Source organism: Motacilla alba, chromosome Z (genome assembly GCF_015832195.1).
Source record: "Motacilla alba alba isolate MOTALB_02 chromosome Z, Motacilla_alba_V1.0_pri, whole genome shotgun sequence".
Lineage (NCBI taxonomy): Eukaryota > Metazoa > Chordata > Aves > Passeriformes > Motacillidae > Motacilla > Motacilla alba.
The window spans coordinates 60042836-60067699 of record NC_052046.1 but is presented as its reverse complement, the minus strand read 5'-3'; the positions used below and the strand labels follow the sequence as shown (position 1 = coordinate 60067699).

The window sequence follows — 24864 nt, the reverse complement described above, 5'->3', positions numbered from 1 at the left end:
AAGGTCTCAGTAAACTGAGCAGACTTGGGTTTATTCTGACATAAAATTAGTATGTGTCCTAGCATTTGAGCATTTTAGGAGCCACAGCCAACCATCTGGCCATAGCTAAGAAATACTGGAATTTTTACTTCATGAATAATTCTTTGCTATGGAGACCGTCTACAAAGACAGGAAATCTCAAGAAGTCCTTGCTATGAGAGTGTTAGAAATGCTACAGGGAAGAATTAAATTAGAGGTAAATAGAGACATCCTATGGGCAATATTCATTAAATTCTTATGATTATGCTTTCTGGTATAACTCTGTTTTTCAGTATTAGTTGCCAAATGTCCTAAAAACATGGAAAACCAAGAAACTGTCCACAGCTGTTTTAAATTCAAAGGTTTAATTGTGCAATATAATCATTTCAACTGTACAAATTTATGCTAATTAATTTAGTCTAATTAAAACATTGCTGTGAAAATGATTGTTTTCTCTTGAGTGTGATCTTAAGATTTTACAAGCAACTCAATAAATGAGAAAACACTTTCAGCATGTGTTCATGTCTCACAGTAGTCCTTTATTAAAGCTTCCCGGAATGGGCAAGAATTAATTTTCACGTAATTATTGAGGTTAAAATACCATATTTATTCTCTTTATATTTTGGTTTATCTACATCCGTATCTTGTGATCTATGTTTAAATATTGTTTTGCATATTTAAAAGCTTAGATTTTAAATTAATGTGTGATTTTTACAAATGGCATGTTAAACTTCGGGAAAATGAATGTGAGGTAGTAGAATTTTCTAATGTGAGTGTCATTTATTTTCATATTTAAATAAATTGTGGCATTAGACACATTTGAGGGCACAAGTTTACAGTGAAAGTACTCTTTACTTATTAGTGTAATAATGAATTATAAGCTCAGTGGTACTGAGCTTAACATACAGAGTTTAACTGCAATTTTTAGCCTAACTCAAAAACTTGTGGCAAGTACTGTTTCTGCTGTTTTGCCTGAGGTATCAGTTATGGACTAATATGAAGGGTTAAATAGCTGCTAGCATTCATCAGCAACCATGAAAACATTTGTCCATGTGCACAGCAGTAAAAACATTCAATATCTGTAACCCTTTGCAAAAGAAAGGTAAAATGTGGCAAAAGATATCTCATTTGTTTTTTTCTAAAATTTGTTAGTTTGCATTTCTGACCAGCTGATTAGAGGGAAAATGCACTCTGTGGAGAGTCAGCCTTCCTTTTCTTCCTTTGGAAGAGAGTTTCTGTTTATAAAAGGAGATTTTGTGGGTCTCTTTTGGTAACTGATAGGCAATATTTTTGCTTGTGTTTTTTCATGAACTACTTCTAAGAACAAAGGTGGAGACATTGTTAATGATGACAGTCTTTGAAATTCCTCATCAGTACCATAGGAAGGATCTGTTCTGAGTTGTATAGGGGTGAGAAAGATAATATGAATCTGAATTTAGGGAAAAACCTTTGTCCAATGCTCGCCCAGGAAAAACAGAAGCTGAAAACATTTTACTTTCAGAAGAGAATAGATTTTTCAGATCAAGTTTAAGTTTCTATGAATGTCAACTTTTGTAAGTCAAATATTTTATTTTTTTAATAGTGACATGGGAACTTTTGAAATGTTTATTTGTTATTTTTATGATTCCATATGTATTTCTTACTTGATTATTTCACTGTGTACATAAATGTTGTCTGGTTTTGATCTGTCCTCTTGAGTTTCCTGATGTTTAGGCACTATTCTGGTTTTAGAGTTCAAGTAAACTGAGTCTTTATTTGCTATGCTTTCCTTGCTGTCTTCTACAACCTTTAGGAAAGGCTTGATGTAGAACTTTTGGAACTGATAAGTAGGTCAAACATAGCTGTCTTAAGATTTCAGTAGCCTGTTGTACAATAATGTGATGTTATTCAGGCATTCAGTAAAGTAGGCATGATCTCTATAGCTTGTTTTTTGCTTTGTCTTATTACCTGTAGGTGAATCAATCATGGTTTTTGTGGATACAACAGTTAAAATATTAATAATTAATATAGTAGAACAATATAGTAATTCTTTAGGCAAAAGTTGCACGGCATAAAGGCAAAACCTCAAATGTTAGCTTTTCAGTATGCACTGAAGTTGGAAACAATATGGGTAAAAAACCTTAGAAAATGCAAAGAGTTACATTGTATGAAATGATTGTTTTGATAATGACTTGATCACAGGCACCTGTCTTTGTATGATGTAACTTCTGTTGTGCAGAATTTTATAATTAGGGTCTAAAAATGTTGGTGCAAAAACAGGCTTTGTATTTAACTTCTAAAGTAGTTAGAGATATGTTCTTTTACTTAGCCATTAGTTTATCTGAAGGTACACCCACTCTTAAACTGTTGCAGTTTATGCTTCTTTAAACAAAACTATCAGTCTCCACAGTTCCCGCAGCCCCCTACATAAGTAGTAGCAAACTGGTGTGTTAGATTTAATAGAAGGCATAAAACAAAGCAAGATGAACCAGTTAAAATGTGTCCAGTTTCATTGGTAGGTTTTCAGTCAACTGTTCTGGAGTAGACATCCTGATTTCAGGCTATAGTCTGTCGGTCTCATGCTCTTAATGACAGTTGTTTTAGTACTACTTACTGCTTCCTGTAGTGAGTTGCTATGTGCAATTTTCCTAAGACCTTGAAATAGTCTTGTTCACTATAGGGGGAGGCATGTTGTAAAGTGGTAGAGCCAGGCTTTTATTAGTAAGAGTAGGATTTTGCCATTAATATTTAACAATGTGGTTTGACAAAGGTATATTAATTTAACTGTGAGTGCTCTTGTTGAAGTGCCAGTTATTGCATGATGAAAATATAATTTTAGATACATCATCTTCAGCATTGTTTGTTAAGAAGGGATAATTTTAATAGCACCTGTTTATTTGCAATAGACTAATTTCATTTTCCCTGTTAAATTTGTTCTGTGAACTCATGTAGTACTAGCTAAGTGGTGGGAGATTATCTGCCTACACATGGTATGAAAAGGAACTTCACTTAGCATCTTTTAACTTTTTGTTAAGGGCTAGCTTTTTTTTTCCCCAATTAATATTTTGATCCTGTCTGTATTTTGCTGTTTTTCCCGCACATCTACAAATACAGGCTCTAGAATCAAGTAATAGTTGCCTTATTCAAAAGGAATATAAGAAAACTGTAGTTTTAGTGAAAAGCTATAATGAAAACTACTAACTGAAATTAAAATGAAAAGCATCTCAAATTTGAAAAGGTTTCCTTCCTGCATTGGGATTTTAGTTAGAGTACTGTCAAATAACTAAATTATTGAGAAGGGCATATAGATTTACTGATTTTTTTTTTAACTCATGGAGGCTGTTTTTCCCATCTGAGATGAGACAAATTCTCAGTCTGTATTTAGAGGAAAGCCATATTTTAAAAAGGATAATAGGTGTCCGATTTTATGGTTTTTGTGTGCCCAAAGAGCATTTAAAAACTTTAACTTCTGAAAAAAGTTGTCTGTGACTTTCTTTTTACTATTGCAGTAGTCATAATCACTGATGTTGTTGGTTTTACTTTTCAAGGTACCCAGAAAATGGCATAATAGAAATGGACACAGTTAATCTTCGACCCCGAGCAAGAACCATTCTGAAGTGGAGTGAGCTAAAAGTGGGTGATGTGGTGATGGTTAACTACAATGTTGAGACACCAGAAGAAAGAGGATTTTGGTTTGATGCAGAAATTACCTCTTTGAGAGAAATCTCAAGGACTAACAAAGAGGTTCATGCTAAAATTCTGCTGGGGTAAGATTTGCTTGACCAACTCAGAAAATCTCTACTTATCATATGAAGTATATTTGGTTTAGTTTTTTAATCTGCTAGTCACTGCTAGATTAAAATTAATGTTGTACTTTGATTCCACAGTTGTGTGAACTACACAATTACAGTGCATGGTTTTTACAATGTGCAGACTTAACTGTAAGTCAGAATTTTTATTTTTCAGGAGATTGCCAGAGGCAACCATAAGGGTTTTTATGTATTATGTGTGATTCAGATTGATCAGAGCATGTTCCAGTAATTTTTTAGATAACTGGGAACCCCTAGGTCTCACTGAGTGAGAGTCATCTCTGACAGTTTGAATAAATCTGTGAACTGGCTAAATAAATTTTTAAAGAATAAAATATTTATGTAGTATTATAACCTCTGATAAGTAAAGTGTGGAGCTGCTGTCAAGTTTTCATTGTGACTGAGATTATCTGAATATCTTTGCTTTGTTTTACTATTTAATTTTAAAACTTCTGTACAATTCTTTAGGAATAATGTTTTCTGGAGATATCCTTAATATATTGCTGTCAGTAAGCTATGTTGTTGCCTTCTTAGGGATGAACCGATGACCAGTGGTTGATTTAATGTTGGCATGTCCCACATTTACTCATGAGTGTTATCATTATTCTGGGAATGTATTCCTGAAAATGAATTGGACTACTAGCCTACCTTGTTTTCTTTACAAGAAAAGAGAATGTTGTATCTGTAGGAAGACTTAGTGTGGGACATGGTTACTTGGAGAGACACACGGAAGTCTCTGTGAATCTGGTCTAATTCAGTATTTTGTGTAAAAGTGCAATCTTACCTAGTACTGGGAAATAGCAAAGACATTGGCTCAGTAAAGCATACAAGTAAATAAAGTCTGTTTTGGGGGTGGGTTTTAATTTTGGAATTATAGTAGTTTCCTTCCTAGACACTTTAGTGCATTATAGCCATCTTTTATTAAGTAGAGCAGGCACATGGACTTGTTTTGTAGGCAAAGCAAAAAAATCTGAGACTTGAAATACAAAGCTAGAAAAAAATGATAAGATATTTTGAATTATTAACTTGAAAGAGAGACGAGATTAAGAAATGGAGGACAGTATCAATGGAGAGATGCAGATTTTCATTGTAGTGCATTTAGTGCTAGTGTCATTTTGTGAGTCAGGGATGGGTTTCATGGCCTTCTACAAAGAGAACTGTCCAGAATACAGTTTACATAAAGTTCAAATGTCTGTTGATAACATTTTTTAAAACTGTTGCCTACATAGATTCCTTCAGAGTTTTCCCCATCAGTTAAAAATAGGATAATCAAAATATGTTTTTGTTTTAGTTTGACAAGACAGGTGCCTGCTAAGGACCCTGAAATGGAAAATGTAAACCCCCTCCCTCTGAATTATTATAATTTTGAAATTAAAAGGCTCTCAGACAAAGATATGGGAATAGGAATAACAGTTCTTTACTAGGAAAACTAAAAATGTTAATATAATAGTACAAACAAAAAAAACCCCCTACTGACAGTGTAAGACTATGACCTGACACCCTGTTGGTCAGGGTGTTGGTAGCAGTACAATTGGATGGTGTCTGCAGTCCTCCTGCAGTGACAGGTGGGGTTCTGTTGAAGCTGTGATCCTGTAAAAGAGTGCAGTTTTCCTCTGAAGGTCCAGTGGTGGTGTACATGGTCTAGTCTTCCTCTGAGAATCCAGTGGAGAGGACAGCTACTCCTCTGGGAATCCAGTAGAAAAAGCTGCCTCTGGTGTTCCAAGTCTCAGATTATATCCAGGTAGGAATGCTTGGCTCCTCCCCCTGGACAGAGCATCTCACAATGGGGTGACGTAATTTTATCAGTCATGCAGGGACATGCAATGGCCCATCAACAGAAGATATCTCCCTGAGGGAGGACTGGTTGTGGCAGAGATAAAGAAAACTGCCCAATTAACAGAAGATAAGTGCCCCACCTCTAACGGATAGGAATAGAATACCCCTGTTTCCAACCTACAATAGTTTTATACTGGCAAAAGGAAGCACCTGGTGGCTAATAAAAAATTCTGGTTGAAACTCTTTTGGTATTCGTTTCTATATCTAAATAAATTGATAGTTATGCTTCAAACTAGAAGATGCTAAATACTGTCAGTACTGTGGCTGGTACAATAAGGTTCCCCCTGATACTGACACTTACTATCTTCTGAAAGGAGTTGGGAGGAAAACAACACAGTGGACAAATATCTACTCTAAAGTGATGAATTTAAGTCCATTTTTCAGGTGGAATAATATTTCAGAGAATTTTCTTCCTAATTAAGTACTCTGGTTTCCTATAAATGCTGGTAGATTGTATATGTAGTTATCAATTTGTTGCAGAAAGTAAAGTTAACCGAGCCCTGACATTTCTTAAATTTATCAAAGAATAATTCTGTATCACCTGTACTACCCGACTCAGTCCTTCAATTAGTAGTAAAGAACAAGACAAGTTTCCTAGTATTCATAAATTTTTGTAATGGGTGTGCAAAAGTAATTACTTTTAATTTTAGGCAAGTTGATTTGCAAATTAAAAAACAATCTCAGTGTTTCATTGTTAATTAATATATAAATAATATAAAACATATTAATTTCATTTAGAATTATAAAGCAGTTGTTATTTTAATATATAATAGTATAATTAATATATTTCTAGTCTATAATATTCATATGTGATTATGAGTTCTTAACATTATGTTTGCATTAACTATTTGTCTCAAATACAGGTGAAATTTGGTTTGAATTTTTTATGCTTATCTCTTAATGATTGATTGTATTTTAATGACTAGTTTTTTGTGTACTACTTAAGAACAACCTTAGCAGGCAGTAAAGGGAGGCAGGGGTCTTAGGGTTGCATTGCATATATTCATCACTTGGACTTTTTTCCTTTGTGGTATTATATCAAAGAGACCTTGTATAAAACAATTTTGTATGCGATATTTGAAGGTTTGATTTATTTACTTTGTTGTTTTTGACAAAGATTTCCTGAAACTGTTGCATAATCATAGGAAATAACAAGAACATGCTGTTTGTGGTCATGCTTTGAAGCTAGTAGAACATATGATGAATACTTTTTTTGGTGCACCTTTTGGCATGTATATTTGTTTAGTATTACTGTTACTCATATCTTAGTCATAACCAAAAAGAAAATTCCAGTACAGTCTATCATCATTAGCTCATCTTTTGGAAAATATATATGAAATAGCAAATTTTACCAAATAGAGGATGAGACTGAATAGGGGAGGCAAACATCATTATGCAGAATAATTGACCACTTATTATTAATTTTCATTTCTATAGTATTCACATTGCAGCTGAAATTTGTAATTTTAGGATGTCTAAAACATATAGAACAGGATACAATTGAAGATAGAAACCAAATTAGAGCTTAGTTTTCCTCAGTAAACCCTTGAAAGTCTGAGGACAAGCAAGGACTCTGTCAATACAAAGACTTTCTTTTGCTTAAGCCTTTGGAGGTGTGTAAGAATGTAGGTATAAGTTATACAGAATGAATGTAATTTTATTCTTTAGATGAGTGAATATTTAATGAATTTCATGTCTTCACCTATGCAGCTGCAAAGGAATGTAATAGAATGGTCGTGTTCATATTTGTCATTTTTAGTTCTGCAGGTTTTTGTATGAGCATTCCTCCTCCAAAAAAGGAATTTTTTTGCAGATTACCGTCTTTTAATTTTTAAATATTTTATTGTATTTTTCTTGTAATGTGCCAGATCTGCTGTTTGTCTTCCTCTTCTTTTTTTTTTTTTCTTTTTTTTAATGGTATACATTCATATTTATCATCTTACTACTCCATGTATCCATATCTAGCATGTTTTATTCTCAGAATGCAATATATTTTAAAATTATCTTTGTGCTAACTGTACAGATTTTACTTTACAGATTTTACTTTTACTTCTCCCTTTACTTCTTTTGGACAAGATTTCCCATTTATAATTAACTTCTGATTTTTAAAAATCATACATATATTTGTTTTTACAGCTTTGCAAAGGCATAGAAATTAAATGCTTTACAGAATAGTAAGGTATTCTGTAACAGTGAGTGAAACAAGCTGTGCATGGGGTTTTTTGTTTATAATTTCAAGAATTCTTGTGCCTCTGTTAATTTCTATCTAGTTAAAAAGAAAGTTATTGGTAGTTGTACCTTGTTTTGACACTTGGGAAAATAACAGTACCATACTTCCTATCACTCTCAGTATATATTGTGATAATCGTCGTGTCAGAGTTGTTGTCATGATTTGGTAGATCCCCAATAGTACATTCTCATAGTGCTTCTTCTTTAGGTCTGGAATTTTCATTAATGTGGTTTATATCTCACTAATGCTTGCATAATTTTCTACCCAAAGTAACATCCTGGTTTATTCATTTTATTGTAGTGTCTTTGGCTGTTGCTGGTTGATCTGGGAGGACATTGTTTTGAAGCTATGTGAAATAATAACAGTATTTACTTGGACCCATTTAGTTAAATAACTTTCATGCTGTATCAGCAGGTATCCTAGTAATAAGAATTTTAATTGCTGAAGACCTTACCTACAGCTTTTTTGCACAGACATAAAGTGGCATATTTCTTCTAGGCAACAAAACTAGTAAAAAGGTGAATTTATACCTCTCACTTTCCTCTTCTCCTTGTGACCTCAGTGGAGCTGGTCACCACCTTTGAAGAAGAGAACTCCTCTTGAATCAACAAGACTGTTTCAAATCAAGATAGATTCTGAGTGGCCAAGAAGCCTACTGGGATTTTTGATGATGAATCTGTAGAGGTGATGCCTAGAACTTTTTAAGCATGTCTTTGTACTGCTTTTCCTAGTCTCTACAGCTAGAGATTGCTCTTTTTGTGATACACAGCCTTAGGAAATAATCTCACAACTAATAACGGGAATGACTCTTGATAACCAAAATATTTTGCATACTACTTAATTACTTTGTTGGACAAAAGAAATCATGGTAGCTGAAGTGGTGCGTGAGTGTAATTCTCTGCTTTAACTTAGAAGTATAGTTTACTGTACATTAAAGTGTTCACTTTTAAATTCCAGATTAGGTTTTTAACGTTCTTTAAGTTGTGGTTTCAGTTTTGAGAAAAAGTCAAGAATTAAAAGATTCAATGGACCTAAGGACAGAATATTATTAAAGAGACTTCTGAGTAGTGTGAAGTGCCTTTTGTTGATGATTCAGGTGTACAGGACAGATATCCCAGGAGATATTGGGACATCCTGGGTTCTAGAGAAATGTTATTCAGGAGGTAGTTTTTCTGTCAGATGTGAAATAGGAGGACAGTATCTGACAGAGAATAACTCATGAAGAGAGCATGAGCAAAGTGAATCCTGTAACCATTCAGTGTAGTACTTGTCCTCTTTGCAAGATCTTTACGAGATACAGTAACTTGATTCAGCAACTATGACATTAAACCCTTGGTGTTGATACTGGCTAGGGATGAACTCATGGACCTCAGCCCTGCCAAAAAGGACTTGGGGTGCTGGTGAATGAGAGGCTGGACGTGAGCAGCACTGGGCACTCATAGCCCAGAAAGCCAAACGTGTCCTGGCCTGCATCCAAAGAAGTATGGCCACCAGGGCCAGGGAGGGGATTCTGCTCCTCTGCTCTGCTCTGGTGAGACCCCACCTGCAGTGCTGCATCCAGTTTCCTGGCAGGAACAGAAAGGACATGGACCAATTGAAGCAAGTCTGGAGGAGGCCACCAAGATAGTTGAGGGGAATGGAACACCTCTTCTATTGGAAAAGACTGGGAAAAGTGGAATTGTTCCACCTGGAGACCACCACCTCAGGGTGACCTAATTACAACCTTCCAGTACCTGAAGGGAGCCTTCAAAAAAGCCAGAGAGTTTTTTTACAAGAGTGTGTAGTGACAGAAAAAGGAGCAATGGCTTCAAATTGAAATATTTGTTTTAGAGTAGATATTCGGAAGAAATTTTGTAGTAGGAGGGTGGTGAGGCATAGGAACACGTTGCCCAGGGAAGATGTGGATGCCCCATCCCTGTTAGTGTTCCAGGCCAGGTTGGGTGGAGCTCTGAGCAGCCTGGCCTAATGGAAAGTGTCCCTGGCCAGGGATTGGATGATCTTTAGGGTCCCTTTCAACCCAACAATTATATGATTCTATGAAAAAGTACATTTTGAGAAGTATTTGGCTGACTTATTATAGATATCCTTTTCTTGTTTCTTTCTCCTTTCCCTTTGGACAGAAGTTTCTATTTTACAAACACTCACTGAATAGTTATGATGGACATGTTCTACACAGATCATAGCTATTCCTTCACACTCTTTACCTGCATGCTTCGTTGTTCTATGTTGAAGATGACAAATCTTCAGGTTTCCCTGAATAGAAAGGATTTGAAGGATTACTGTTTTAAGATTTGCTTGTCCCTAATTATATTCTGGTATGGAACAAATATTTTATCTGCATGCTTTCCCTTTTCTTAAAAAGAGAACATAAAAAGTAACTGATTTGTCATTTGTGTCATTTCCCAGCATATTACCTGATCTTAAGTAGCAATATGGGGAAACTGATTGTTTCAGGTTGGTTTCCCAAAATGGAGGGAAACTAGATTAGATGCTTGTAATTTGTGTAAAGTCTTTTGGACTGTGAATATACTGTTCTTTGAAATTCCAGAGTTTTAGTGGCAAACCAAGTCTGCCTTAAAGAGAGAGCCAAAGTGTAAGTGACCAAATTATTTAAGATCTTTTTAGTCCTGCTGGTGAAAAGGGCAAATCTTTGGAGGGCAAATCATCCCAAGGAAAAGAGCGAGTGAATCCTGTGGATCAAAACACGGTTAAAGGCACAGCTTATGTCAACAGACATTTGACTTTTAATAATACCACTTTGACTTTTGTCCCTGACAACTGGAGAAATGCAAATCCTGCATCCGTTCTAAAAGGCCAGTCAGCCTTATTTCAGTCCTTGGGGAAAAGGGGACAGTTTTCGTGAAGTGCTGGTGAAATGGTGATGATTAGGAATATCCAGTGAAATTTTTTTCTAAGAGCAAATTGTAACTTACAAGGTCATCTGCCTTCTGTGATAAAATTATTTTCTTTGTGGCTGAGTGTCTTGGTTTGAAAGACAGGTGTCTGCTAGAGAAGGCAAGAGCCTCCCTTGGAATGGGAAATGTAAACCCCTTCACTCCAAATTATTATAATTTTGAAATTAAGGGGCTCTCAGACAAAGATATGAGAATAGGAATAGCAGTTCTTTACGAGGATGTATAACAAGACAAACAGCAGCAGCTGTGGCACTGACAGCAGCCAGAACACAAACCCGCTCCCAGCCCTCTCTCGGCCGCAGGCGCCTTCCCCCATGGTGCAGTTCCGCTCGCAGCCAGCAGGGGCGCTGGTGGCTCCCGGCGGGCAGGGCAGGTGCGGTGACTCCCCGCGGCTGCAGGGGGCGCTGTGGCGCGGGCTCAGGGAGCGCGCGGTAATGACGGCTGGGCCCAGACGGGAAGGGATGGCGGAGAGGCTTTGCTTCACAAACCCTGGGCAGCCGATCCTCGTGCCCCAGCAGGACTTAGGGAAACAGCAAGCTGTGCTGGCAAGAATAAGCAGAAATCCCAGGGTGGTAGACAAGATGTATCAGAGGCTCTGGAGCCATGGCTGGAACCGTGGGACATCTCAGCAGGCAGGGGGTGAGGAGCTACAGTGCAGCAAAAGCTCAAAGCGGTGCTGAAGAAGGGGCAGGGCAGCAGCGGCCTGGCTCCCAGCAGGGCAGAGAAGGGTGAGTCAAGATCCCAGGCACCCGAGCAGATGGTGATAGGTCCCACTTTTAGAGAGGAAGGTGGTAATAAGGTCTCATTTTGGTGGCTGCTCTCATGAGCAGAGGCTCAGCCCATGGCAGAAGAAGCAGCTGTGGGCTGGGCTCCAGCAGTAGCAGTGAATTCCCCTCCCTAAACGGCAGTTCTGACTGTCCTCATCCATAGCCAAGAGGGCAACCAGATGCCCTCCTCCCCTGCGCTTGGCCACTTCTTTTGTTTTTCTTACATACTCAGTTGATAGTGTTTCCTAGCAACTCACAGGGAAAAAATTCCCTAAGTAAATGGAACAAACAGAAAGAAACCTAACCCCCAACACCAAGGATAGAGCAAAAGTTGTAATTTATTCAATGTGCAAGTGTCCCATTATCCTGTCCCAGTCTGGTGATTCTTGTAGTAAAATGGAGGATGGACAGCCAGGTGGGCTTAGAAAAAGAAAACATTGAATGATTGGACTCAGAGGACAGTGGTTACTAAGTTACATGCTACTTGGGAAGTGGTGACGGAGAAGGAACTGCAGGGATGTGTCCTGAGGGCCTGTACTGTTCAATATCTTGTGGCAATGGAAATTCAGGGGTAGTACTGCCAAGCAGAGACCTGAACAAGCAGAGGAGGAATGGGTGGCAGGAGACCCAAGAAAGTTAAGATGGATAAATACAGAGTTTTCTTCGACCTGGGAAGGCACAACCCAGGTTGAAGCAGGTTGAACTTGAAGCAGTACTCACTGGGAAGCAGCTCTGATGACAGGGATCTGTGGGTCTTGATAGAAAGCAAGGTGGATATGAGCCAGCAGTGTAATGAGGATTAACAGTATTTGGGCTATATAAAAAGAAGAAGAAGTAGAAGACTGAGGAAAGGCATTTACTCTCTTTACTAAGTACTAATTAAACTGCATCAAGAATATTCTACCTACTATTCCACTCAGCTCTAAGCACACACCCTCTCATCTAAATGGACAAAAGAGAGATATATAAAATGCAGTGAATTTCAGCAGAGGGGCAGAAAATTGATTCATTGGATTGAATTTAAAAGCTTAACATTTCAATTAATTATGTGTTGAAACATTAATTGCTTTAACAGCAAAAAGAAAAAAAGCATAAGTAAAATGTTAAAATTTCAAATGTTTTGGATGTCCTAACCATAACTGTAAAATGGGTTGACTTGGATCTTGAGGGTTTGGTTGTTTTTGGGGTTTTTTTGGTTTTTTTTTTGTTTTGTTTTGGTTTGGTTTGGTTTGTTGTTTTTTTTTTTTTTTCCAGAATATAAACTATATCTTCAGTATTTGTAAGTGTCCTTTCTCTAATAAACATGCAGACTTGGAACCACAGAGTCTTTTGACTTGCTTTTTAGGGGGTGATATTTAGAAGTATTCTGAAGTCTAATTTCTTCCTACTGAGGAAAGCAAGTCCAAACAGAAGAGGAAGAACAGAAGAAAACACATTTAAGTGCAAAAAGGCAAGCGGTGGGTGGGTGTAGTGGTGGGAAGTGGGTAGGAGGTAGTGGTGAGCACAATATTGGGCAAAGCTTTATGAAAATAGAAAGAAAAAAGGAGTGGTGTTAAAACATATGAGGAACTTCAAGGATGTAAAGGAGCTCTTGATATTGTTCAAGCAGGATCAACCAGAGCAGTTTGTCTAGGACTAGGTGTAGTTGGGGTTTTAATAATGTTATGGGTGGTTACTTGACAAGCTTTCTGAACAATCCACTGTAAAAAGAAAATTCACTCTTGCCACACAAAATGCAGTTTTTGTGTATTTGTATCTCTTACCTCTTATCTTGAGAGAGGACTAGTTAGAGCAGTCTGGCTCCCTGTTTATACACATAGGTAAGAGCCATCCTCGCATAACCCTTCTGTTCTCTAGACTAAACACTGCTGTATCAAGGATGTTGTGTTTCAAGCCTGTTAATAACTTTTGTATCCCTTTTCTGGAACCACTCCTGTAAACCAGTGTCTATGTTCTCCGGGGAGCCTACACCTGGCCTAACTAATGCTGAGTCATGATTGGCATTTGCTTTCCCTCTATCTGCTGGCAATGCTGCTCTTAATGTATTCCAAGAAGCTGTGGACCTTCTTTGCTTGCAAGAAGGTTTATGGTCAGCTTGGTTTTTTATGTTCCTCAAGGTCTGTCTCTACCAAGCTGCTCTCCAGTCAGGTGGAAATATTCTCTCTGTGCAGAACTTGAATTTTTCTTTGTTGAACATGATGAAATTCCTTTCTGTCCAACTCTAAATGGTGGCAGCGGCAGCTAACATTCACTTTCCCAGGGACTGAGTCGAAGCTGATCAGTCTGTCATCAATCTTCCTTCTTGAAGATAGACGTGATATTTGCTCTCTTCTATTTACCAGGAAGATGTAATCACTTTTCAGTTACAGGACTAAGAGTACACACATCCAAACATCAGGCAGCTCCCTCAGAGCTCATAAGTATGACCTGTTAGAGCCAATGGACTTCTATATGTGCTGTGTAAATGCTCCATAACCTTATTTTCCACTGGGGCTGTCTTCCTTGCTTCAGGCATTCCTGCTTTTCTTGGAGACCTCAGAGGCAAGGAAAGTGCTGAGTACTTGGTTTTTCTGTGTTTATTGTTATCAGGGGCCCTGATATTTAGCAGTGCCCCACATTTGCTTTAGTATTCCTTTCCTGTCATAGAATTTTACTCCCCAGATTCAAATCATTGACAGTAACCTTGGCTTTCCCAATCCTTCGCCTACACAAAAAGATACCTCTTCCTGCCCCAGATCAGCCATCCCAGCTTCCACCTCTTACACATTTCCTTTTTATATCTAAGCTCTTTATTAATTTCTCCAGGTTCCTGTTGCCTTTGATGTCCTGCACATGGTGATAGACCATTTTTGAGTTTGGGATGATGCTTAAATATCAACTAGCTTTACTGGGTCCATCTCTACAGGGTATCTGGTAGGATTCCGGGTAGATCTCTTCAGAGATTACATTCTACTGTCCTGAAATCCGAGATTGTCTTGTGTGACTGTGTTCGAGGGGTCCCAGGACAAGGAAAAAGATGAGAATCTGGACTCCATTTTTCAGAAGGCTGATTTATTATATTATGATATATATTATATTTAAAATGCTATATTAAAACTGCACTAAAAGAATAGAGAGAAAGGATTCATCAGAAGGCTGGAAAGGAATAGAATGGAATGAACAACAAAGGCTCATGAGACTCAGAGAGTTTGACCCAGCTGCATCTTTGATTGGTCATTAATTAGAAACAACCAGCATGTACCAATCAAAGAAGCGCCTGTTCCATTCCACAGCGGCAGATAGTTATTGTTTACATTTCTTTCCTGAGGCTCCTCAGCTTCTCAGGAGAAAAAATCCCAGAAAAGGATTTTCATAAAAATATCATGGTTACAGTCTTGTACTTTATCCTTCCTCCAAGGATTCTGAACTCCATCATCTCATCATCATTGCAGACAAACTTTAATGTCCCATGACAAGTTCTTCACAGTTTGTATGTATCAGTCTAGCAATTTGCTTCTCCATGGTCAGGAAGTTGTTACCACTACACTCCAGAAATTCCCTATATTGTTTGTGTTCTTCTTTGTTGACCTACCAGCAGATGTCACGGTTCTTCAATTTTCCTGTGAGAACAGGGCCTGTAAACATGAAACTTTTTTCCAGTTGTCTGAAGGAGTCTTTGTATATTTACTCTCTATAGCAGGCACCCATTACAGGATTGCTAATGTTCTGTCTGCTAACCTTGACCTGTAAGCTCTTGTCTGGTTTCTCATCTGCCCTCATATAAGGGACAGCTGCTGTTAGTCTTCCTAGCTTCTTCCTGAAGAGCCCTTACTGATTAGTCACAGCATTCCAGTCATGTGAACTATCCCACCATATCTCCATGATCCCAGTGTTGTCATGGAGCTGCATTAATTACACACATCTGTAATCGCCTTTGTTCATTGCCCATGCATTGATGTATAGGTGTTTCAGGGAGGCACAAAAGTGTGCTTTTCTCACTTGTTTGTTGGGGAATCTCTCCAACAGTTAAACCCACAAGTATATGGGCATTTGGATTTATCAACATAAAAATTAGTAATTACAGGATCATCAGATATTCCAGACAGAGACAGAAGACCTGAAAAGGCTGTATTACTATTATGTAATTGGACACTTAAATGGAGGTTTTTAATATCATGCACTAATGAAATTGGAAATCATGGTGAAAACATTTGCTGTAATTTTTCTGAAGAGAGTTGGGCAATCTAAGGAATGAAGACATTCCAAAATAAGGAGCTGCCCTCTAAATGCTAAATTAGTTAGGACGTCTTTTTCTCTCCAGGATTTTCTGACTTTCAGGGGATCTTATTGAATAAGATTCATCATGTTCTGAGCAGGAGAATCCCTGGATTCCAAGCTTTTTCATCACAGTAATGCTGTCATATACATTCAAGCCATGATAATAAATTTATTACAAAGTTTCTGGGCTAGAAATATGGGTTTCTCTTTCTTTGAAAGCAGTTCTTGCTTTTGGCTTGATATGACCATTCTTTGGAAATGTCTTTGTGATTCTTTGATTCTGTGCTATTGTATTTTCTTATGATTTCTGAAGGTGCATACCTTCAGAAGTTTTCACGGCTTTTTTTTTTTTCTGTGAAGTTTTGTTTGATTTTTGGTTGGTTGGTTTTAAATCACCCTACATTTTGGGGGTTTGTTGTTGTTGTTGCTGTTGATTTATTCACTTAGGTTTTGGGGATATTTGGGTGACATATATTCATGTTTCTGCTGTTTGTGGTTTGTTGGTTAGTTGGTTTTGGTTTTTGCTTTGTATTTTGTTTGTTTGTTTTTTCCAGAATGCTTAATGAGTTTCTGTGCTTTCAGGACTCTTTCTTTTCTATTTTTTGTAAGGTCTTCTTATCCTGACAGTGTCTCTGTGAGTTTGTTATAAAGGGAAGTGCTTCTTCTTATGTCTTTGTTTTTGAGTTGAGGTTCTCATTCAGTCTGGCAGCGTTCACAGATTGGTCTCTTGTAACTTTATCTTAGCTCATGATGAGTGTGTGCTGCATCTACTCACTGAATTGCAATATAATTTAAAATCTGGATAGGAATGTTTAACCTCTTATAGTAAGAATCACCTGTTTGTATCTTTGCTTCTTCCTAGCACAAAGGAATGTCTTGATTAGCCCAGACCCTTACAATGATGTCTTGAACAGACCCTTAGTATTGTTTCTGTGCACTGCAGTTCAGTCTGCAAATGCAGAATCAACTGAGCTCAGACTATGTCCTGTGATGCCAAGCACAACTCTTGTATCTTTGTTTTTCACATATGAAGCCTTTGGTGCACTACCTTTATGGGTCATTGACCTGCTTTTTTACCTGATTCTTCATGGACATTCAGGTGTTAACATCTGTGTGTTTGAAGTTGGATTTGGAAGCTGTAGATGCCTTTCGAGCATTTGTGATAGTGCCAGTCACAGACTTAGTGCTGACTACAGGAAGGGAGCAGCTGGGGTGGTGGCAGTGGATTCCTCTCCCCATCAGGAGCGTTCCTGCAGCACCATGGACAGGGCCGAGTTTGGGGCAGGATCAGCACCTTCCACAGGCTCCACTCCTTGGTGTGGTCTGTGTCATGGGGCAGGGATGTGCGCGGAGTTCTGAGCCTCTGACATTGTTGCTGGCTGTTCTCTCAGGCCAGTTCTTTCCCCAGGTACTCTAATGTCCACCTGCCTACAGCTCCCCGGCTAAGGAGAAGAGGAGAGTGTCCAAGTCTCTGCTTTCAGAATCTGGCATCAGGAGCTATAATACATTGCTTTGTAAATGCATCAAGCACCTCACCTACGGCTGGCATTAAAAAAAGTAATATCCTGCCTGACTTGTATGTGTGTCCACAGTATGAATTTGTAGGTTTGGGAGTATGTGTGTTTTGTTTTCAAAGGCATTAAAGATTCATATTAGAATATAGTCCTGAACATAGCCTAGAAAATGGTAATTTAATTTTCTTGCGGATGTTTAAATACTAGTATTATAGAAAGAGAGTAATAAAATCTTTGCTTAGTGTGGAAGTTGCCACATGTCTTTATCTTTATAATACTTGTGTAATAAAGGAAAAGTTGAATTAAAAGCAGAGCTAATACTATCCCATTTTGTAACTGTGTATTTTTATTTTAATGATTAAACAAATATGACTGGAATATTCTGAAAAAATTCTTGTAAATGTTCTCTGCTTTTTTGCTTGTGTGCAATAAAAAAACAAATTTTACATGAACCTCTATGTAATTCAGTACAACCTAGCAGAATTTGGTGAGATTATCTACGTAATGCGCTGTCTAAATATGGGAAGATTTTAAAGTCACCTTTGAAACAAGTCTGTTTAAAATAAAATCTCTAGTCAACCTCTTCTAAGGACATGATATTAAAAGTTCTAATAAGCATTTTGAATAGTAATATTGAAAGATTGGGGGGGTTTTCAGAAGTTGTTTAACTATGATTTGTTGATGCAGAACAGAAAGAGCTGCTGTCTGAAAACTTTACAAAAGCAGAATAAAGGCAGATTGATATAAGGCATGTAAACAAAGTGTTGCATATGAAAAGATAGATACAGAAAGTGGTAGTAAATCTGGTTTTGTTTTGATTTGTATATTGTTTGTTAAGAGAATTTGTGTATTTGGAAAGCCTAGCCAACATTATATTCTGTTAGGTTTTATTCTGATCATGGCTGTTTCTCTACTGACCTGGACACTACCTTTTGACATTAGCTATAGAGACTGACTATGAATTGGTTGTTTATGTTAAGCATGACAGTGTGAGTAAGGTTTTGCTCTTAGGGGGCTTAAATGTAAATCATCATTAGACACTTTTCATTATTATTCTTAGTATGAATATGAAGTCTGTGTGTATTTTTCTAGTAGTTTTTCCCCCATTTTTATTCAGCATTGTATTTTGACTTTAGTGTGTGTTAAAATACTATACTTTTGATTTCAGTGTGGTAAAGTGATAAAACAAGAAATTTCCAGACAGTGATCTGACAATTCTCACTGAATCTCTCATAGACTGTAAGAAGTGATAAAGTTCTCTAAGTGTGGTAACTGTCCAGGAGCTTTTATTTTCTGTGAAGCTGACCTTTGAAATATCCACGATAATGCCACTTGTCACATGTCTAGTCAACTGTGATTTTGAATGTCTAAAGTGTTTTGCTACCTGAAGGTTAAAAAAAAGGAAATGTACATGGGCAAAGTGCAGATAAAAGAAGGTTCAGCTGAAGGTTTCTCTCTGGCTTTGGCTAACCTATCTCAAAATAAGGCTTGCATTAGGAATTCTGCTGTGTTGAAGGATCTGGCTTTGTTTTGGGATTTAATGCTTTCAGAAGATTTAGAGTTCTTGCTTGAAATACAAACATCCCATTTATATTGCATAATCTCAGTTTTGGTATGGTAGGGTGAAGCAATGAAGAAAGGTTATACACTTGACAGCATAATATAGCCACAATTTTGTTAGATAACCATAATTTTTAAATCACATTATCATTATTAAAGCACTGAATGTGTACTGTGGCAGAGGAATTACTCTCTTACGAGCAAATAGCAGAGCAGATTTTTTTAGCTTTGGTAAGACTTAACCATTTAATATTAGCCGTAGTTTTCACAAAGTCAGTTGATCTTCCTCTGTAGTTCCAGATATGCAGCTGTGACATTTGTTGGAACATACCAGCTTTGTAATATTATTTGATAGTATTTGCTTACTTCTTATGCAACTCATAGCAGAAAATAATATGTTTTCTCTAGTTCAAATACTGAATAGACTTTAGGAAAAACTTAGCCTGAAAGTTGCTTTCTGAGTGTCCTTATCTCAAAGGAAAAATACAGGGCAAAAAGAGAAGGAATGTCTACCATGATCTAGTATATGTGATAGAGAAACTGTGAATTCCATCAGTTTAATAAGTACTGCCTAGATATAGGGAATAATATTGCTAGTCAGTAGGATTGCAGTGCTATGAGAGAAAAACATGTCATGCAGCTGTATTTTTTTTTATTATTTCAAGAGTTCTTTGTTTTACAGTATTAATTAGAGGGGGTTTTCATTTAGCTCACTAAACTAAAAAAGTATATTGCACTTCAACACTTTGAGGTGGAAATAACATTTTTTGAGATGATAGTTTAATAAAGTTGATGATAAAAGTCTATGCTTCTGCATACTTCACAAAAACTTTGCTGTTACTGTTTGGAACACTTACATCATTGAACCAACTTATAAATCTTTTCATGGTATCTTTTAAGGAAACAATATGATAATCATTGTAGCTATAAGTAATTTTATACTTCAAAAGTTCAAATTGGCAGCAGTGGAATTTACTCCTAATTAATATTCTACTGAACTCAAGTTTGGCTTTGTTTCCCAAAGATGTATATAGCAAGTGTCTAGATTTCTGGGTAAAGCTGTATGACCACATTCCTTCTTGACCACAGACTGTATGCAAAGAATACAGATAATAAAAAGCTATTTTTTAACAGCTGCTTTTTGGTTTTCCTGGGAAAATGCAGGGGAGGGGAGAAAGGCAAGTTAAATAATTCTGAACCATAACACACTGTGGAGAGCAGAGAAAGGAGGGGAAGGGAGGGGAGGAGAGGAATGTTTTTCCTAAATGCAGTTTTCCTTATACTAGGGATAGTGGTTATACACACATATTTAAGAATTGCAGGATGCAAAAATCAGTGTAAAGTATGCTTAAACTTGTCTGAAATTTACTAGAATTTGAGAATATCAGTCATTAAGTATTAAATTTTGCTTTAACTGTGTGAAAAATGTAATAATTCTGTATTTTTGTTTTAAATTAGATTCACAACTTTGAGTTCTGTTAGAAATAAGTCCTGGAGGAATAACATTGGATAGGCAGTCAAGCAGTGTTATAAGGAAGAAAGGTTCTAACATAGATTTATGGCATTAAAGAATGTCAACAGGTGTGTTTTGTTTTGTTTTTAACTTTAAATAATCTAGGAAAAACAAGACATATAGGACAGTTAATAAAAGACTCTCCAAAGTCCACAAAATAACCTAGGAAATATTGATGCTTTTAAGAGTTTGTTGATTCAGTTTTCCTGCCAAAGATTATGTTTACATCTTGTCATTTCTATATTTGAATGTATTGTGCCTTTGTGATTGTGAATTGCTCAGTATTGTGGATAATTCAAAGTGTCTTTGCATGCTAAACCTGAGGTGTTACTCACAATGGCCAGAACTGCTTTAACATATGATCCCATTAGGGTGCAAATGTAGTTAACTCTAAATACATTCTTTTCCTGATCAGGAAATCAGACAGTTCTTTTTCTGATGGATGGATTTGCATTCATGCACTATTTGCATATTCTGTTCAAATAGCCTAAATATTTGAAAATTGCTAGCATTTACTGTTTATGCATGTGACTAACAATGGGGAATGTTTTTTCTCCAAAAACTGCTGGGAAAGAAAAAGGTCAAAATAAATACAGGTGCCTAAGTAAACAGCTGATAAGTACACTTAAAAGGCAATTAGAGTCAATCAAGACACTGACTTGAGTCCTCTCAGCCCCAGTTCCATGGAGACCTAAATACTGCAGTGTTCAGGGCCATGAAAAAGTGATCTGTCACCTGTGGTTTTTCCCTGGCTTTGTTTTTTTTCTGCCTTAGTTATGTCATCATGTGTCAGAGTTCAAGAACTGGTAGTCAGCACAAAGGAAGTGGTGAGAACAGGCCAAGAGGTAGGGAAGAGAACCACAGATTCCAGACTGAAGCCTGATGTTTCTGGAGATGTTCTGTTGTTGCAGTTATCCTTATTGAGTATGAATCTAATATCTTGTTTCCTTAGCTGTCTATAGTCTAATTTCGTTTTGCAGACTAGATCTTTTCACAGGGATCTGCTACCTAGCTGGCTTTCTTCGAACGTGTTTTCAAGTCACCTCTGTGAGAGGTTCTTACAGATATGCATCGGTATTTTCTTATACAGAAAATTACTGCTTACTTCTAGATCAGGTAGTAAATTGAATGTGGTTAGAGAACAGGCAGTTGAAGAGAGCACAGTACCACGTTAAGGAGGAAAGAAAAGGCAGTGCTTTACAACTGTTGGTGTTATTTATGGCCATTTCTTCCTAGATACGTTTCCATTTGAATTACAATCTGTGTAGATACAAATATATTTTAATAAGAGTAGGTGAAAACTTTTACATTTAATATTTTCTAATTCTTTTCTTGAAGTCTTGTGGCATTACTGTTGTGGAGTCTTGGATTATTTGTTGCTACTAATCACTAAGAATTTGCACTGAAAACTGACATAGAAGGACTATTTATAATTCAGTACAGTGGCTTTATGTGGCTTTCCAGAGTTGAGAAACAGTTAAAACTCATAGAAGGGCTTTTGAATTTTCTTCTGCTTTTCTTGCGCTATAGGTTCCAACTATTTTTTCTGTCTTACAGGTCGCATTTCTGGTTTGTTTGTGGTACCATACTTTTATAATAATGTTTGAGATGCTATATTCCAGAAGATATGGTTTTGTCTGGTCTGCTGTGTTCAGCCAATAAAAACAATTTGAGGTTTTAGAAGGGAATTAAGCCATGTTGGATAACTGTCAATAAAGACATACTGAAATGCCAGACAGTCTGAGGATAATGGAGTAGTCTTTTCTTTAAGGGAGCCCTAAATATCTGTTTTATTTTTTTCTTAAAAGTTACCATGCTAGACTGATTTTTGTAGGTGGATTGAAATAAAGTATCCTATCAGGGATAAAAAAAGGCTGCTTATCTTTGTCCTATTGCTTAGGATTGAAAAAGTACAGAATCTAGGTCTGAGGAACTAAGTTGAATGTACTTTTTATTCTTTTTGTTTTTCAGAGGTCCAGAAGATACAATAAATGATTGTAAAATCCTTTTTATAGAGGAAATGTACAAGATTGAAAAGCCAGGAGCCTATCCATTGACATTTGGGGATGGAGATTTCAAAAGTATGCGCTTTTAAAATTATTTGACTATAAGTACAAATTGAGTGATGTTTCTTTAGAAAATATCAGTATGAAGGTAGAATAAATAATTGGTTTGTGTTCAAGAAAGTAATTGCATTGAAAAATTTTTAGATTTCTGTTCTGAAAAGTATAATTACTGTAAGATGGCTGTACACTTTATATATTCAGAAACTAGTAACAGCTTAGTGCTATCAGTCATAAATGGTGAAAAAAGGAAATAGCTGATAATGCTCTAAATGAACTGTGCAGAATGAATTTGCAGTCTCATTTAAGTTCCTAGAGAGGTGTTCAGGCCACCAAAACTGCTGTTGCAACTGACATGTAATTTAAGCTTTTAATATATTATTAAATACCAAAAATAGAATTAGTTGGTAGTAATACACTTTAACTCTGTCATTGTGTCAGGAAAAAAAAAAAGATAAGGAACTTTGCACTAAAGCTGCTTGTAGCATTAAAAAAAGGGGATAATTCATGTTTGGATTAGTTGACCCTGCATGACCTTCTAAAAAAATTACTATGCCAGACCTCCTTAACCTCCCCAATACCACAATAAGGAGTTAGTGACAGTTTATCTAAAAAGTAGTGTGACATTTTATCCTAAGTTTGAAAATATATTGAAGTTATGAGTGCTAAGTGTTTGTGACAGCAACACTGAAGATTGAACTGCAGGTCTACAAGTAGGTATTATATATAATTACATATTACATTCCCGACTTCATGCAAGTTTTCTGAACCTTTGTAGGTGGCTCTCAGTGCCCAACAATGAGTCTGATTAATGCTTATTTGTTGTCTAAAAAAAAATAAAAATTACTGGTTTTTAGAGGAGCAAATACCATTCCCTGTGGTATTCTTAAAATTAAAAATGCCAGTTTCTCAACTCATTATTCATTTTCATTATTTGAGAATTACTTCCCTTAGATTACTAAAAAAAGAAAATTATCCACTCTGTTTTATTTTTTCTTGGTCACATTAAAAGATCTTTGCAATATCTTAAAGCATGTTTTGATTTAAAAAGATTGAAGTGGGAGGAAATTGAAAATCTACAAATACTGGTTTGTGTTTACATACTATTTATTTTGCAAGTATGCAACATTTAAAATGGCATAAAAAATTATTGTAGTTCATTTAGTTCTTCCCTGCAGCTACTGTGTAATGAATTAACTTTTAAAATTATGTGTCAAGGAAATGAGTGATTACTGTATTGCTGACTATACAAAATTGTCTACAATGGTGCTATTTGATCTCACATGAGTATTTACTTATCATAGAATCACTTAGATGGCAAAAGACCCTTAAGGAGCCTTCAAGTCCACCACTAAACCATGTCCCTAAGTGCCACATCTGCATGTTTTTTTGAACACTTCCAGGGGTGGTAATTCCATCACTTCTCTGGGCAACATCTTCCAGTGCTTGACCATTCTTTCTGTGAAGCAGTTTTCCTAATATCCAATCTAAACCTCCCCTAGCCCAGGTTCAGGCCATTTCCTTTTGACTGACCCTCACCTGGCTACAAGCTCAGGTAGTTGCAGAGAGCAATAACGTCTCAGGTCACCTGAGCCTTCTTTTCTCTGGCTCCCAGAGCTGCTCCTCACAGGTCGTGTGCTCCAGAGGCTTCATGAGCTTTACTGGCCTATTCTGGGCACACTTCAGCACCTCAATGTCCTTCTTGGAATGAGGGATCCAAAGCTGAACACAGGATTTGAGGGGTGGCCTCACCAATCTAGACTTTGTACACTGATTGCCACTCTAATTGTTTCAGAGTCAAGACCTTTGTTGTCTAATAGAGCTCCTTCCCTCCAATGTTGATAGTTGTTTCTTTATTTGTAACCTCTTTGCATTAACTACACAAATATTGACGTCTGTGTAGAGATTTGCACCTCTGTGTATGTTTTATTTCCTTTTGTTCCTGGTCCTAATCTTATTAATTTCAGCATATTGTTTATAACCTTCATAAATAAATATAATTCATAAATATAATCTTTTGAAGTGTAATCATGACAAATAAATTGATGTGGGAATTCAGCCTTATTTCTTGAACTGCTCTTTTTCCTGAAACCAACACTCACCATACAACCCTGTTCATGTGATTCCGGTTTTCCAGCCAGGTCAGCTGTTTTGCCTTTGTTCAGGTATGGACAGTGCACATCACTTGAGCAGTATGCTATAACCACCAATGTAGCCTTTCCTTCTGGACTGCACTTGCAACCCCATTTGTACTGTGTATTAAAAAAAGTTAAATATATATAGACCCATCTAGAAACACACAACTCCCTTAGCTTATGTACTATGGAGAGATGCAGAATTTTATTATTTTTATTATTTTTTAATTTCATTTTATTATTTTCTTTAATTTTAATTTCAGATTAA

At 36.7% G+C, this 24864-nt stretch overlaps 1 protein-coding gene across 3 annotated transcripts in view; it reads left to right on the top strand.

Annotated features, from left to right (window-relative positions):
- UHRF2 (ubiquitin like with PHD and ring finger domains 2) overlaps nucleotides 1–24864 on the top strand; it is an 84035-nt gene that overhangs the window by 28040 nt on the left and 31131 nt on the right. For all 3 annotated transcript variants that reach the window (XM_038125544.1, XM_038125543.1, XM_038125545.1), the window contains exons 4-5: nucleotides 3546–3764; nucleotides 22370–22479. In XM_038125544.1, coding sequence (XP_037981472.1) covers nucleotides 3546–3764; nucleotides 22370–22479 — 329 coding nt within the window. The remainder of the gene's footprint in view (nucleotides 1–3545; nucleotides 3765–22369; nucleotides 22480–24864) is intronic.